The sequence below is a fragment of the Ovis canadensis genome, chromosome 1 (genome assembly GCF_042477335.2).
Source record: "Ovis canadensis isolate MfBH-ARS-UI-01 breed Bighorn chromosome 1, ARS-UI_OviCan_v2, whole genome shotgun sequence".
NCBI lineage: Eukaryota > Metazoa > Chordata > Mammalia > Artiodactyla > Bovidae > Ovis > Ovis canadensis.
In genome coordinates this window covers 17,629,031-17,645,921 of record NC_091245.1, presented here as the reverse complement: position 1 = coordinate 17,645,921, position 16,891 = coordinate 17,629,031, and the positions used below count along the sequence as shown (strand labels likewise).

At 43.9% G+C, this 16,891-nt stretch overlaps 1 protein-coding gene across 1 annotated transcript in view; it reads right to left on the bottom strand.

Annotated features, from left to right (window-relative positions):
• The window catches only part of RIMKLA (ribosomal modification protein rimK like family member A), a 36,091-nt gene that overhangs the window by 3,978 nt on the left and 15,222 nt on the right, over nt 1-16,891 (bottom strand). Inside the window, exons 2-4 of the mRNA XM_069588307.1 lie at nt 15,665-15,895; nt 8,962-9,048; nt 3,393-3,596 (exon numbers count right to left, since the gene is read on the bottom strand). Coding sequence (XP_069444408.1) covers nt 3,393-3,596; nt 8,962-9,048; nt 15,665-15,895 — 522 coding nt within the window. The remainder of the gene's footprint in view (nt 1-3,392; nt 3,597-8,961; nt 9,049-15,664; nt 15,896-16,891) is intronic.

Genomic DNA, 16,891 nt, shown 5'->3' with positions numbered 1-16,891 from the left:
GATCATGCCCAGCTGCCTGAATACTACGAGACTCCTCACTACCCCTCCAGGGTGGGACACGTGGTCCTGTGGGCATTGGCCCACTGTGGCCCATTTTGCCTGGCAAAGCAATAAAGTGATTTCTCTCGGTGCTGTGCTGTGCTTAGTTGCTCAGTCGTGTCTGACTCTTTGCAACGCTGTGGACTGTAGCCCCCCAGGCTCCTCTGTCCATAGCATGCTCCAGACAAGAATACTGGAGTGGGTTGCCATGCCCTCCTCCAGGGGATCCTCCCAACTTAGGGTTGAACCCAGCTCTGCCACACTGCAGGAGGATTCTTTACCATCTGAGCTACCAGGGAGAGTCCAAGAATCCTGGAGTGGGTAGCCTACCCCTTTTCCAGGGGAACTTCCCGACCCAGGAAGCAAACCGGGGTCTCCTGCATTGCAGGTGGATCTTTACCAACTGAGTTACCTGTAAAATTTCTTTCTACTTCTCCCAAAACTCGGTCTCTGAGATTTAATCCAGTCCCAGTGTACAGAGGCCAAATTTTGGCAACAATACCAGACACCAACTGATGAGTCAAATGACCTTTCAAAGGAAGGGGGGTATGCTGGCGAGAGGCAGCGAAATGGGCATTTTTATTACTCACAAAAGGTCTGGAAATCAGGACACTCTTTGAGAAAGTAATATGAAAGCAATGCTCTTTTCTAGAGTTTAAAAAAATGTTTATATTCTCTGACCCAGTCATCACACCACAAAGGGAATAACCTTATATAATAGGGAAAAAAGCTTTATGCACAAATAAGATGACGGCAGAGTTATTCAAAATACTGGAAAATCAAAATACTGGTATACAGTAGTCATTTGATATTTGTTGATGGGTAAATAAAATATTATCATCTAAGTAGCTCACAACAGAAGAAAGGAGCATAGTTTACAGCCATTACTAAAAATGATGGTGAGTTTGAGATCACATGGGAAAATATTAACACTTAAAAGTTATAAAGGCTGTGCAGCATGACCATGATTACGCAAAAAAAAACCCCTAAAACCCACTGTCAGAAACAAGACCACCAAAATGTTAACACTGGTTGTCTCTAGATGGTGGGATTAATGATAAACATCTTTTTTCATTTGACTGTGCCATATTTCCTAACTTTTCTACATTGAGGATGCATTAGAAGAAACTAGAAGAAACAAAATTAACTTATTGTTTTCTGAGAGAGGCTTGTGAGACAAAAATCCCATACCAAGACAGAGCCTACTTACTCACACTTGTTAAAAAGCTAAGACCTCAGATTTAATTGGCTCCCTTTAGTCTTCCTGCCGGAGAAGGCAATGGTACCCCACTCCAGTACTCTTGCCTGGAAAATCCCATGGATGGAGGAGCCTGGTAGGCTGTAGTCCATGGGGTCGCTAAGAGTAGGACACGACTGAAGTGACTTAGCGACCTGACGTTCACTTTTCACTTTCATGCACTGGAGAAGGAAATGGTAACCCACTCCAGTGTTCTTGCCTGGAGAATCCCAGGGACGGGGGAGCCTGGTAGGCTGCCATCTATGGGGTCGCACAGAGTCAGACACGATGAAGTGACTTAGCAGCAGTAGCAGTCTTCCTGCAAAGATAACACTTGGGACTTCCTTCATGGTCCAGTAGGATAAGGATCCACCTGCCAGTTCAGGGGGCAAAGGTTAGATCCCTGATCCAGGAAGATCTAACATGCCTCAGGGCAACTAAACCCCGTGCCCACAACCACTGAAGCCGGCACTCTAGAGCCCGTACTCTGCAGCGAGAGAAACCACTGCAGCGAGACGCCTGTGCCTGTGTGGAAGAGGAGCCCCCGCTCACCACAACCAGACAAAGCCCATGCAAAGCAACAAAGCCCCAGCATAGCCAAAATGAATACATCAAGTGGTTAAAAAAATGACAAAAACACAACACTTGTATTCTCATAGACTGATGACTTAAACCTTAACTCTGCCTTTCCACCACTTATTACACCGTATGAGGAAAAGGTTTTAGGCAGCTTTAAAGCAGTTCATCAAAAAAAAAAAAAAAAACAAAAAACAATATGGATAAACTACAAAGCTGTGTATTTTCCAGTTAAGGAATGAATTTTATGAAAGACAAACAGATAATATATAAGGTTTGATACTGTGGCAAGACATAGGAGTGTCATGAAAATTAAATGAGATAATATCCTAGGTACAGTGTCAACCTCACCCTAGCATTTGCTTCTGTCACAGCACTTTAGCCACTGTATCTTACAATGATCTGTTCATACGTCTTCTTCTTTACTGGACTATAGACTTCCTGAGGGCAAGGACTTCATTAATCCTTACACTATCAGCATCTACCCTGGAAGGACTGGATTGGTGTTTCGGCTTCTTCATTAGTCACCAGCCTTGATACACTCATCTGGCGATTTAGGAAATAACAACTGGGTATTTTTTCACATTACCAACAAATTCCACTCATGACAATAGTTGACAATGGCTTTCTGTAACGAACATGAGAGTTGCCATGCCCCTGGGACCATCTCCATTCACCACAACAGAAAACAAGCCTTATGAAAAGGTTAATGGGATGGGGTTATGCATTTGACCTAAACAAACTGCAGCTTTCTAATAACATCAAATATAGAAGAAAAACACAATTAAAGAAAAAAGAAAAGAAATACAATGTCAATTATCAATGCAGGTAAAAGCATATGCTCTGTCTCCTGCCACTACCTTGGTTTACTTCTCACTTTCTTCCTATTTTTCTGTTTTTGGCCACACCACACTGCTCGAAGGAGTTCCCAGACCAGGGATTGAACTCACACCCTCAGCAGTGAAAGTGCAGAGTCTGAGCCACTGGAACCCCAAGGAATAACCCCACTGCCTTCGTTTTAGACTCTCCTTACTTTTGGCCTGAGCTGTTGCCGCAGTTTCCAAACTCAGCTCCCTTGCCTCCCTCCCCTGCTTTCAATCCATCCTCTTTCCAGACGTCAGTTTTTCTCAAACACCAGTCCTCCTGTCACTCCCTTGTTTAGTGGGGACCGCCAGGTCCTAACACCTAGGAGATAGGGTTCACATCGCAGTGTCCTGACATTCCCTGGTTTGACCTCCGTCACAGCCCGTATACCCACCTGTCCCCCACCTGGCCTGCTTACTGCTAAGGGAAAGGGCTTGCTTCTAATTCCTCTCTGTGATCCTGGCACCTTGCAGAGGGTCTGACCAGATCGGAGGGATCAAGACACCTGGACTGGGTGCAAACATCCTGAGGTGGTGAAGGGCAGGGAAGCCTGGCGCGCTGCAGTCCACGGGGTCACAAACAGGTGGACTGAGCAACTGAACAACAAAGACATCCTATGAGGAAGCCCGGTGGCCTCCCCTGACCAATAGTCCCACCCTGAGCCCCGGGGCCTCACCAAGAGAGCAGTTGCTCTGCATCCGGCCATCTGTGGAGCAGCGAAGCATGGAGCCTATCACCTGGCCGCCAACCACCACCACCCGGATATCTTTTCCGTGGGACTCCTTCACGTACTTCTGGAACAGGTAGGGCACGTCGTGGCGGATCAGGTGGCAGATGTCTGAGAGGTGGTGCTTATCTCTTGCAAGAAAAACACCTTTTCCTTTAAGAAGAAAGACAAAGAGCAAAAAAAGGAGTTAAGACACGCCTCTGAGCACGGTCCTTGCCATCCCACCTCCCGGTCGGGAGTCAACCATTCTTTCCCAACCTGCCTCACTCTGGCCCATTCAACTTCTCTGAGTTGACTTCTTGTGTCTTCTCAAATGGCCATCAAATTTTATTGTCCCTGGGTTTTACTCACCTCCCTCTCTGTTCACAATGCTTTTTTTTTTTTTCCCAAAATGAAATTAAAATGTATTCCAGAAACACACAGAAGAGGCCAAAATAAAATCTTAAGAATCTAGTTAATTCGGTTCCAAAACTGGAGGATGCGGATCTGGCAGAGTCCATGTCTCGCTCACTTTTGTTTAAATCCCCCAAACTTACACTGTGTCAATCACTGTTTATGGAACATAATTAACTGAACATACTTTAGAGAAATTCCCAGTTGAGATGGAGAGAGACCACGAAAGATAATGACACAGCCTGATATGGCATTAGGAGAGGTCAGTGCTGAATACTATGGGAGTTCAAGAAGTAGCCACTGCCAGACGTCCTGAACTTTCAAACATAAGAAATGTATTATTTGGCTATATCCATTTAATTCTAAAAGGAATGACCCATACTTCTATTGATGTCTGGGGAAAGCATTCCTACTTGATTCCAAATTCTTTATTTTCTGCCTGAATCACTTACGCTTTTGAATTACTTGACATCTGCTTTTCCATTTGCACATTAGCTAACAGATCTGAGCAGGGGGGCCTGAAGGGTTTCCCCTACAAATCTGACATGAACATACTATACCCTGAACCTTGTTAACAACTATGGAACAAAGAGATGGTCTTCCTAAGATTTGTTACTACCTTAAAAAGAGTGGGACATTTCTGAAGTCTCAAAAAAAAGAGGGATGGGTATCAGTCCCCAGTGGCGAATAAGATCAAAAAGTAACCTCCAAAACATGGCTTGGTCACTGGACATTTGGCACTAGGAGATCTGGCATCTGGCAGCAGATGGCCGGGATTCAGTGATAGGCACTGGAGGATTTTCAGCAGAAACGAGGGCTAAAAACAGGTTCCTTGGTTCCTGGCTCAGAGGTTCCAATATGGGGCTTAGTCTGCAGTTAATTAAGGAGCTACAGTTTTAAAGTAAGGAGGGAAAAAACTAGGGTGAGGTGAGGGGAAGAGTACTAAGATTATTTAATCATCTACTGTGTGCCAAATACTTTATTTTTAAAAATTATATATTTTATATTTCATGCTATCTCTGTGAAGGCATTAGGACAAGTATAGCTATTTTTGTTTGACAGAAAAGGAAAATTAGGGCCCACAAGATTAGTAACTTTCTTTCTTGAGATTTATTTCCATATAAATCTCAAGATTTATTTCCATATAAATCTCAGAGCCTAAAAACTGCTACAACTTTGTTCACTAACTATCCACTGCCCCTCAGATGCTGTGTGTTACAATCAATCTGAAAATGAAATTAAGAACACCATGCCACTTACAATAGTATCAAAAGGAATACATTTAGCCGAACAGGTTCAAGACTTATTCACAGAAAACTACAAAACATTTTTGCAGGAAATTAAAGACTGAAATAAGTGGAAAGACATTCCATGTTCAAAAATTGGAAGACAATATTGTTAAGATGGAAATACTCCTCAAATTGACCTACAGATTCAACGTAATCCCTACCAAAACTCCAACTTCCTTTTACTGCAGAAATTGATAAGTGAAAGTAAGAAAGTGAAGTCGCTCAGTCGTGTCCGACTCTTTGCAACCCCATGGACATCAGGCTCTTCCGTCCATGGGATTTTCTAGGCAAGAGTACTGGAGTGGGTTGCCATTTCCTTCTCCAGGGAACTTCCCAACCCAGGGATCAAACCCAGGTCTCCCACACTGTAGACAGACGCTTTTCCATCTGAGCCACCAGGGAAGGAGAAATTGATATGCTGATCCTAAAATTTATATGTAAATTTATGGGACGGGTTTGGGTGGACTCCAGGAGTTGGTGATGGAGGCCTGGTGTGCTGCGGTTCATGGGGTCGCAAAGAGTCAGACACGACTGAGCGACTGAACTGAACTGAACTGAACTGAACTGAATAGCCAACACAATCTTGAAAAAGGACAAAGTTGGAGGACTTGAACTTCCCAATTTCAAAACTTTCTACTGGCAGCTCAGATGGCAAAAGAATCGGCCTGCAATGCGGGAGATCCAGGTTCGATCCCTGGGTCTGGAAGATTTCCTGGAGAAGGGAATGGCAACCCACTCCAGGATTCTTGCCTCGACAATCTCATGGATAGAGGAGCCTGCTGGGCTACATACAGTCCATGAGGTCACAGAGAGTCAGACATGCTGTGTGACTAATACACACACGCACACACAAGGACATAAGGACAGACATACAGACATACAGATCAATGAAACAGACCTGAGAGCTCAGAATAAACCCTCATACAGATGGTCAATTTTGGATTTTTGCCAAGAGTTCCAAGAGTATTCAGTGGGGAATCAACAGTCTCTTCAACAATAATACCGGGAAAACTAGATATTCACAGGCAAATGAATGAAATTTGACTCCATCACACCATATACAAAAATGAATTCAAAATGGATCAAACACTCCAGATGTAAGGGCTAAAACTGTAATAAAAACAAATTACACATTTAAAAGTTGCTGAGAGTAAATCTTAGAAGTTTATATAATAAGGAAAAAAATTCTGTACCTATGACAGATATTAACTTACTGTGATCATTTCACAATATATACAAATATTGAATCACTATGATGAACACCTGAAACTAATATAATGTTACACATCAATTATACTTCAATTAAAAAAAGATTTTAAAAATTTAAAAATAAATCTGTAAAATAGACCTATATATTACTAATGCTTGGCAAACATGCATTTTTGTTCTTTGTGGTTTGTGACTTGTTTTTATGGTGGCGGTATGGTGACCATTTACATCACTTGCCTAGGCCAATTAACATACCTAATATAAGTTTTATTTAGTATGTGGTGAAAATAGAACTCTCATACATTGCTGGTAGGGATATAAAATGGCATAACTGTAGTGGAACATCACTGTAGGGAAACATTGGTAGTTTCTCTAATGTTAAACACAGAGTTGCCATATGACGCTGCCATTCCATTCTTAGGTGTATATATATACCCAAGAGAAATGAAAACATGTGTTCACACATATGTGCATAAATATTCACATCAGCATTATTCATAATAGCCACAAAGTAAAACAACCCAAATGCCCATCAATGGATAACAGATAAACAAAATGTGGCATCTCCATATAAAATATTATTGAGTCGTAAAAAGGATAAAAAACCAATCCATTCTACAGCATGGATGATCCTGACAAACGTTACACTAAAAGAAACCAGACACAGGCCACATATTGTATGGTTCCATTGATATGAAACATCCAAAAGAGGCAAATCCATAGAAATAGAAAGTAGATAAGGTGTTGCCAGGGACTAGGGAAGGGACCACTGGGACTGACCTTTGACAAGTACAGGGCTTCTTCTGGAGGTGATGGAAATATTGTGGAATTAGATAGTGGAGGCTACCCTGGTGGCTCAACAGCAGAGAATCTGCCTGCAATGCAGGGGATCTGGGTTCGAGCCCTTGGTCAGGAAGATCCCCTGGAGAAGGAACTGGCTACCCACTCTACTATTCTTGTCTGGAGAATTCCATGGACAGAGGAGGAGCCTGGCAGTCTACAGTCCATGAGGTTGCAAAGAATTGGGCATGACTGAGCGACTAACATTTATTTACACAATGGTTGTACAGAAGAGTAAAAATACTAAAATCCTCATAAATGTACAACATAAAACGGTACATTTTTTGTTTTATGAATTATCTCTTAATTTTAAAAACATATATAAGTACTACATCTGCTATTTAGTTTATTTATCATCTGTCTTACCTTTCTACAAGGTGAGCTCCTTGAGGGCAGGAAGTTTTGTTCTGCTCCTTTCTGTATCCCCCTGGCACTTTGTGGGCACTCAATAAATATCAGTTGAATTTTATTTCACGTATATTTCACGACAATAAAAAAAACTAGTTGAGACACTGCATTTTTGCACTGCAGTATATCTGAACAGTATTCAGAGCCCCACCTCACCATCCCAACTCATTTCTCTTACTCCTCAACTCCTTTCCCAGGTTGCTTTGCCCACCCCGGCTTCTGCATGCTGCTTACCCAGTTCAAATTCCACATTCCAACTGAAGTCTCCTTTCCTTCCACTGAAGCCTTCCCTGCCTCAGGGCAGAGCGGGCCCCGCCCTCTGTGAGGCTGAAACAGGCGCTAGGACCTGCATGCCACAGTGATCATCACGCTGCAATGCAACGTCTTTACCCTCTACACAGCGAAGACCAAGAGCAGGGTGGGCGTCAGGTTCACGGGAATTGCTCATTCCATGTCCACCCAGGGTACCTCCTGTCACTCCAGATGCCCTGGGCAGTAAAGGATGCCATCTGGGTATCATCAGGAGGTAACCCGCTCACACACCACAGGGGAGGGGAACTACTTTTGGCTGCACACATCCTCTTCAACTACTGTGTCCTGAGCACCGTAGGAGGTTCTGGGGACAGAGATGGGCAAGACCAAGTTCCCACCTCCGAGCAGCTGCAGTAGAAAAGGGGAAAAGGCACAGAAATCTACACCTGTCGTAAAGCACAGTACTATGCTAGAGGCAAGGATGAAGCACTTCGGAAACACAAAGGGAAGAGTGATTAACTTTGGAAGAGAGGGAAAGAGACCAGGGTTGTGGAGGGAGAAGAAATGACGTGAAGCTGGCTTTAACGCACAGGCAGAAGCTCACTAGAGCACAGAGGAAGGCAGCATCCCCAGAAAAGGGAAGAGAACAAAGATTTTTTAAGAGAGCAGGAGATACAGTCTAGGCTAGAATGGATTATGGAGTGTTTGGGTGGCCAGAGCAGGCTGCCGAGGAATGCGGACTGTTCCTCCAGGGTGAGGAAAAGGAACTGTGTCTAACAGGCAACACAAGCTCTCGGAAAGGTTTTTCAGCCAAGGGGTGACAAGAAGAGATCTATGTTCCAGAGAAACTGCTTCCCACAAAGACGAGAGGATGCACTAGCAGTGCAGTTCGGGAAACCAGTCAGAACCAAGTCAGGAGTCTACTGCGAGAGTCTAGGGAAGGGCCGGGAAGGGGGTGGACAAAGCTAGGAACAGTGGGGACAGCGAGAAGGGGATAGCGCTGAGGACTACACCGCAAGCTCCGCCAGGGGGAGCTCCGTCTCTCTGAGCCGCGCTTCCGCAGCGCGGGGCGGGAGTCTCGTCGCAGAGCTGCCGCCCAATCAGAAGCCGGGCCAGAGGGCACTGACCCCGGTGTCCGCGCGTGCTCTTCACCACCACGGGGTAGCCCAGCGGCTCGGCTTCATCGATCATTTTCGAAAAGTCTTCATGTCCACCTGCCAAGAAAAGCGAAAGTCAGGGAAGGTGAGGCTGATGGTTGGGGGGCTCTGTGGGAATTCTTTAGAGGCCTCGCGTCTCTCTGATTAAGGCAATTTGAACCCATTCCATCCGACAGACTGTATTTTGTACCTGTCATCCAGAAGGTGCGAGCAGAGAGAGAAGGTAAGCGGCATTATCCGGGGCTTCTACCTGGCAGAGGCTTCACGTGCTCCAGTCCATGTCATCGTCATGACAAGCCCATGGGCAGGGCAGGGATTTTTTTCCCCGTATCATGGCTGGGGTAGGCAGACCTCTAAGAAGGCCCCCGAGATTCCTACCTGCTGGTGTACATGCCCTGTATAACCCCTCTCCTAAGTGTAGGAGGGGCCAGTGACTATGCTGGGACAGCATTCCTGTGATCAGGCTAATAATCAGTGGACTCGAATTAATTAAAAGGGAGATATTCTTGGTGGACCCTGTCCTAATCAGGTGAGCCCTGTAAAAAAAAGGGGAAGCATCAGAGAAACTCTCCCGCTGGCCTTGGGGGAGTGAACTGCCATGCTGGAGGGAAGTCCACGTGACAGGGCCAGGCGGGCAGCCTCTAGGAGCTGAGAATGGCCCTGAGTTAACAGCCAGCAGAAAGCGGGGACCTCAGTCCTACAACTACGAGGAACTAAATGCCAACCAGTGAGCCTGAAGACCCCAGACCTCAGATGAGACCCCAGCCCAGCTGCACCTTGATTTCATCCTAGTGAGACCTGAGTATAGAACCCGGCTATGCCATAGCTAGACTTCAGACCTTCTGAAACTGTGAGTTGACAATGGGTGTTGTCTAAGCTGCTGAGTTTTCAGTAGATTGTTGTACAGAGGTGGAAAACCATTATCCAAAGAAACCAAGTCTGAGATTTGTCTCATCCAAGGTTAAGGCATGACTGAATTGGCTCCACTATACTCCTTTAAGCCTTCATTTAAAAACTGTGAATACATATTAAAATCCTTCTAAATTGTTTTATAAGCTTCTTTGATTTCCTACACCTTTGCATCTTTGTTGTTGTTGTTTAGTCGCTAACTTGCGTCTCTTTTGTGACCTCATGGACTGTAGCCTACCAGGCTCCTCTTTCCATGGTATTTCCCAGGCAAGAATACTGGAGTGGGTTGGGATTTTCTTCTCCAGGGGATCTTCCCTACTCAGGGATCACACTCACGTCTTCTGCATTACAGGCAGATTCTTTACCACTGAGCCACCCAGGGAAGCCCCTTTGTATCTTTAGGGGACCATTATTCTTCCTACCACAGGTGTTATAGTTCATCAATTTTTTTGCAAAGCAAAATACTCTGAAATACTAATAAGACCTGTCACAAAAGTGCTAATGATTTTTTAAAACATAAAGCAGCATACAGAGGCAATACAGATAAACAGGGGCATCATCACAGTGAAAACATTTTATAAGAAGAGAACCCCTAGCTTCCTGATACCCACTGATAAAGGTAACTCCTCCCTAATAATCATGTTGTCTTTCCCTAGAATACAATGCAAGGAAGGCCCTTAATTTATTTATTTATTGCTGATGGTATGTGGAATCTTAGTTCCCCAACCAGGGATGGGACGTGCACCCCTTGCATTGGAAGTATGTAGTCTTAATCACTGGAGTGCCAGGGAAGTCCCAAGAGGGTTTTTCTTATCTGAGGCCATCCCTGAACCTGGGCCTCAGCCCCCTTTCCCTCTCACCTCCTCAGGATTTTGCAATATTAAGTGTCCTCTCTCTGCTGTATCTTCAACTTCTCAGTTCAAAATGGCAGCAGTATTTTAAACATGCTCAGGCATCTCCGATCTTAAATAAAACCCATTCCTTGACCCTGAATCATCCCTTAGTTACAACCTTGAAGATAGTAGGGAAAACCACTAGACCATTCAGGTAAGACCTAAATCAAATCCCTTACGATTATACAGTGGAGCTGAGAAACAGAGTTAAGGGACTAGATCTGAGAGAGTGCCTGATGAACTATGGACGAAGGTTCATGACACTGTACAGGAGACAGGGATCAAGACCACCCCCAAGAAAAAGAAATGCAAAAAAGCAAAATGGATGTCTGAGGAGGCCTTACAAATAGCTGTGAAAAGAAGAGAAGCCAAAAGCAAAGGAGCAAAGGAAAGAGAAATGGAGTAGCCATCATGATCAACAAAAGAGTCCGAAATGCAGTACTTGGATGCAATCTCAAAAACGACAGAATGATATCTGTTCGTCTCCAAGGCAAACCATTCAATATCACAGTTATCCAAGTCTATGCCCCACCAGTAACATTGAAGAAACTGCAGTTGAACGGTTTTATGAAGACCTACAAGACCTTTTAGAACTAACACCCAAAAAAGATGTCCTTTTCATTATAGGGGACTGGAATGCAAAAGTAGGAAGTCAAGAAACACCTGGAGTAACAGGCAAATTTGGCCTCAGAATGCAGAATGAAGCAGGGCAAAGACTAATAGAGTTTTGCCAAGAAAATGCACTGGTCATAGGAAACACCCTGTTCCAACAACACAAGAGAAGACTCTACACATGGACATCACCAGATGGTCAACAGCGAAATCAGATTGATTATATTCTTTGCAGCCAAAGATGGAGAAGCTCTATACAGTCAACAAAAACAAGACCAGGAGCTGACTGTGGCTCACATCATGAACTCCTTACTACCAAATTCAGACTCAAATTGAAGAAAGTAGGGAAAACCGCTAGACCATTCAGCTATGACCTAAATCAAATCCCTTATGGTTATACAGTAGAAGTGAGAAACAGATTTAAGGGCCTAGATCTGATAGAGTGCCTGATGAACTATGGAATGAGGTTCGTGACATTGTATAGGAGACAGGGATCAAGACCATCCCCATGGAAAAGAAATGCAAAAAAGCAAAATGGCTGTCTGGGGAGGCCTTACAAATAGCTGTGAAAAGAAGAGAGGCAAAAAGCCAAGGAGAAAAGGAAAGATATAAGCATCTGAATGCAGAGTTCCAACGAATAGCAAGAAGAGACAAGAAAGCCTTCTTCAGCGATCAATGCAAAGAAATAGAGGAAAAGAACAGAATGGGAAAGACTAGAGATCTCTTCAAGAAAATCAGAGATACCAAGGGAACATTTCATGCAAAGATGGGCTCGATAAAGGACAGAATGGTCTGGACCTAACAGAAGCAGAAGATATTAAGAAGAGGTGGCAAGAATACACGGAAGAACTGTACAAAAAAGATCTTCATGACCCAGATAATCATGATGATGTGATCACTAATCTAGAGCCAGACATCTTGGAAAGTGAAGTCAAGTGGGCCTTAGAAAGCATCACTACGAACAAAGCTAGTGGAGATGATGGAATTCCAGTTGAGCTGTTTCAAATCCTGAAAGATGATGCTGTGAAAGTGCTGCACTCAATATGCCAGCAAATTTGGAAAACTCAGCAGTGGCCACAGGACTGGAAAAGGTCAGTTTTCATTCCCATCCCAAAGAAAGGCAATGCCAAAGAATGCTCAAACTAGCGCACAATTGCACTCATCTCACATGCTAGTAAAGTAATGCTCAAAATTCTCCAAGCCAGGCTTCAGCAATACGTGAACCATGAACTCCCTGATGTTCAAGCTGGTTTTAGAAAAGGCAGAGGAACCAGAGATCAAATTGCCAGCATCCGCTGGATCATGGAAAAAGCAAGAGAGTTCCAGGAAAACATCTATTTCTGCTTTATTGACTATGCCAAAGCCTTTGATTGTGTGGATCACAAGAAACTGGAAAATTCTGAAAGAGATGGGAATACTAGACCACCTAACCCGCCTCTTGAGAAATCTGTATGCAGGTCAGGAAGCGACAGTTAGAACTGGACATGGAACAACAGACTGGTTCCAAATAGGAAAAGGAGTACATCAAGGCTGTACATCATTACCCTGCTTATTTAACTTATATGCAGAGTACATAATGAGAAACGCTGGGCTAGATGAAACACAAGCTGAGTCAAGATTGTGGTAGAAATATCAATAACTTCAGATATGCAGATGATACCACCCTTATGGCAGAAAGTGAAGAAGAACTAAAGAGCCTCTTGATGAAAGTGAAAGAGGAGAGTGAAAATGTTGGCTTAAAGCTCAGTATTCAGAAAACTTAAGATCATGCCGCCTGGTCTCATCACTTCATGGCAAATAGATGGGAAAACAGTGAGAGACTTTATTTTTCTGGGCTCCAAAATCACTGCAGATGGTGCCTGAAGCCATGAAATTAAAAGACGCTTACTCCTTGGCAGTAAAGTTATGACCAGCCTAGACAACACATTAAAAAGCCCAGACATTACTTTGCCAACAAAGGTCTCTCTAGTCAAGGCTATGTAGTCATGTTTGGATGTGAGAGTTGGACTATAAAGAAAGCTGAGTGCTGAAGAACTGATGCTTTTGAACTGTGGTGTTGGAGAAGACTCTTGAAGAGTCCCTTGGACTGCAAGGAGATCCAACCAATCCATCTTAAAGGAGATCAGTCCTGAGTGTTCATTGGAAGGACTGATGTTGAAGCTGAAACTCCAATACTTTGGCCACCTGATGCGAACAGCTGACTCATTTGAAAAGACCCTGATGCTGGGAAAGATTGAAGGCAGGAGGGGAAGGGGACAACAGAGGATGAGACAGTTGGATGGCACCACCAACTCAATGAACGTGAGTTTGAGTAAACTCCAGGAGTTGGTGATGGACAGGGAGGCCTGGCGTGCTGAAGTCCATGGGGTCGCAAAGAGTCAGACACTATTGAGTTACTGAACTGAGCGGAACTGATCCCTACGATCAGGCTATCAAAGGGCTTCCATTTCCTCACATCCCACTCACTTCCTCACCCCTGACAGGTCGGTTTTTCTTTCCAGTGCTAAAGTGAAGCTGTAGTCATGGAACTCCCTCTGCTACATCCAACACACGTCTCTGTGCTTATGTGTCTGTTTAGAATCTAACACCACTTTCCATTATACCATTCTTTGTGGTATGTTCTTCCCATTGGCCCTGTCACCTCTCTTCTTTCTCTTCTCACCTTTCCGGTTGCTCTTACTTGGCTTCTTGAGTAAGTTCTTCTTCCTTTTCCTATTCCCTAAAGGATTCTCTCTCAAACTCTCTTTTATTATTTTATTATGGTAAAATAGACATAACAAAATTTACCATTTAACCATTTCATGCAGCTCAGGCCTCTCTTCATTCTGCATAGTCTCCCTGAATAATCTCCATTCTTGTGATTTCACTGAACATAATGGAAGTTTCCACATCTGCTTCCATAGTCTACACCTCTCTCAGGAGCTCCAGATTCATTTATCTGCTGCCTACTGAATACTTTTACTTGCTTACTATAGACACCTCAAACAGAATGTGTCCTAAACCCAAATAATCTCTCCCAATAATGCCTTGTCCTACCCACCGGTCTGTTTCTCTTCTTCCCTGGAACACTCATTGAGTGTTTGCTTTCTCATCTGGTGGCCCAAACCAGAAACCAGGGTCACTCTTGATTCCTCTCCACCCTCCTAACACCCAAGCAATCATCATGTCCTCATATTTGTCTCCTTCTTAAATCTTGAATCTGTTCACTTCATTCCTACTCTAACCACCTTAGTTTCGACCATCATTGCTCACCTGCACCGTTTATAAAGCCTACCACCGTTTATACAGCCTCCCTAATAGCTCAGTTGGTAAAGAATCCGCCTGCAATGCAGGAGATCTTGGTTCGATTCCTGGGTCAGGAAGATCCCCTGGAGAAGGGAAAGGCTACCCACTCCAGTATTCTGGCCTGGAGAATTCCATGGACTAAATGGGGTCGGAAAGAGTCAGACACGACTGAGCGACTTTCACTTTCACCACTATGTATCCTGTCTCTACTTTCCCTCTGGTCTAATTCCTTCCTCAAAGTGTAGCCAGAGTGACATTCTGACCTCTCATCAGGCCATTTCCTTGCTTAAAGCCCTCCAATAACTTCCTGTCAGTCTCAGGATTATCCCAACCTCTTTCATATACTGTAGATGGCAACTTCTTATCTTTCTAGCCACATATCTCAACTCTAGTTCCCTGATATTCTACAAATTACTCAAAATAACACCAATCAGTCATGTTCTCTCTTACCTTTAGATCTTTCTATATTCTGCTTTCTTCTTAGACTGCTCCCTTGCCCACCTTGCTTTAGCTCGATAACTTCAGCTTTATCCCTTTTGGGAAGTCTTCAATATCCTAAACTAAATGAGGAGCTCTCCTATGTAAACCCATACCATCTTGCACTAACTCTTACCCTGGCACTTACTGCACTGAAACTGCCTGCTTACTTGCTGTCCTCTGCCCCTGATGAACTGGAAACACCTTGAGAGCAGGACTCTGCTGCTTACTGCTAGAGCAGAGTGCCTAGAGCGGTGGTTGGCACATAGTGTGTCCCAGCTACATATTTAAAGAACAAACTCCAGGGAAAAAGGAGCAAAGACATTTCAGACAGAGGGAATGACTATGATACAGACTCAAGGTATTGACTCAACTAAGATGAACAGATGCACCTTGAAAGCCAACAAGAGCTACTAGAGGGCTTCTGGGGAGAGAGAACATAAGAGATGCAGGCAATTTGGAAAAACAAGTCTCAATTCTATTTTAAGGACACTCACCATAGGAGAAGGTGTCTGGCATGGGGACCCCATGCCCAGCCAGCTCCTGGAATGTCCAGAATTTGTTGATGCAGTTTAGAATGCTCTGTGGGCGGTTGACTAAGCGGCAGCCCAGCTTCTCCAGGTGTCGCAGGACAGTGATGTCACTGTCCGACTGCACGGAGGGCGTGGGCACGCGGACAAGCACCACATCTGGGAAAGTGGTGAGCGCCTTCTGGTTCAGCTGCAGGCCTGCAATCAAAAGAAGAAGTGAGCTGTGTGCTGGCTGTCATCTAATTCCACCAGAAGCACTGGTTCCAACAGATTCCTCAAGACTGAAGTTAGTGGAAAGAAGAGCCTTGAAAATGGCACTTGCACATCCTGTTGTAATGAGATGCTACTGTCCATCTTACACTCTAAGCAAATGAACACTGAGGAAATACAAAAGAATGAATGGGGGCAGGGGAGGAGGGCAGTGTACCGAGAATAACCCAAGTCAGAAAAATCCATAGGAGATAATATAGTCCAGCACTTCCTTCCATATAGAACTATTAATAGTATTCCCTAAAACTTAGTGGCTGAGGAGGCTGGAGACAATGACAGGGAATGCAGTATAAGTCACTTAAGGTATTTTTACTACTCTCATGATTTCATCTTTAAAAGTCATCTGGAATATTATGAATATAGTGAATGTAAAAATGTCAATGCTAAGTGAAAAAGAAAGGATACAAAATTATCAATATAAGTTAGAAAAGGTATATCAACATTTTAACAGTGGTAATGGGATTATAGATGATTTCCTATAATTATCCATATTTTCCAAAATGTCTCCAACTGCGTATTAGCTTTATAACAAAAAACTTAAGAAATAATCAATCTACTAAAAGTCAATTCAATATTAAGAAAAACTAGAATGCATCACAAAACAGTTGATCTGTATACCCAGAGGACTTAAACCTGCATGACACTGGATGAACTGGGAGTATTAGCTTGTGATGAGGAGTCAGAGGAACAGGAGTGCAGTCTTCAATTTTCTGTAGGGTTCCATGCAGAAGAATTACTTGGCTTGTCTTCTGTGACCTCAGGAGATAGAGCTGAGGAGCTATCCATAAGAGGATTATTTTGTCTGACTGCTCACTGCTGTGTCCTCAGCCCCTAGAACAGTATCTGGTGCGTGGTAGGCACTCCATGTTTGTTTAATTGTATAGAAGCTACACAGAGATAGATTTGAGCTCAATGAAAGGGACA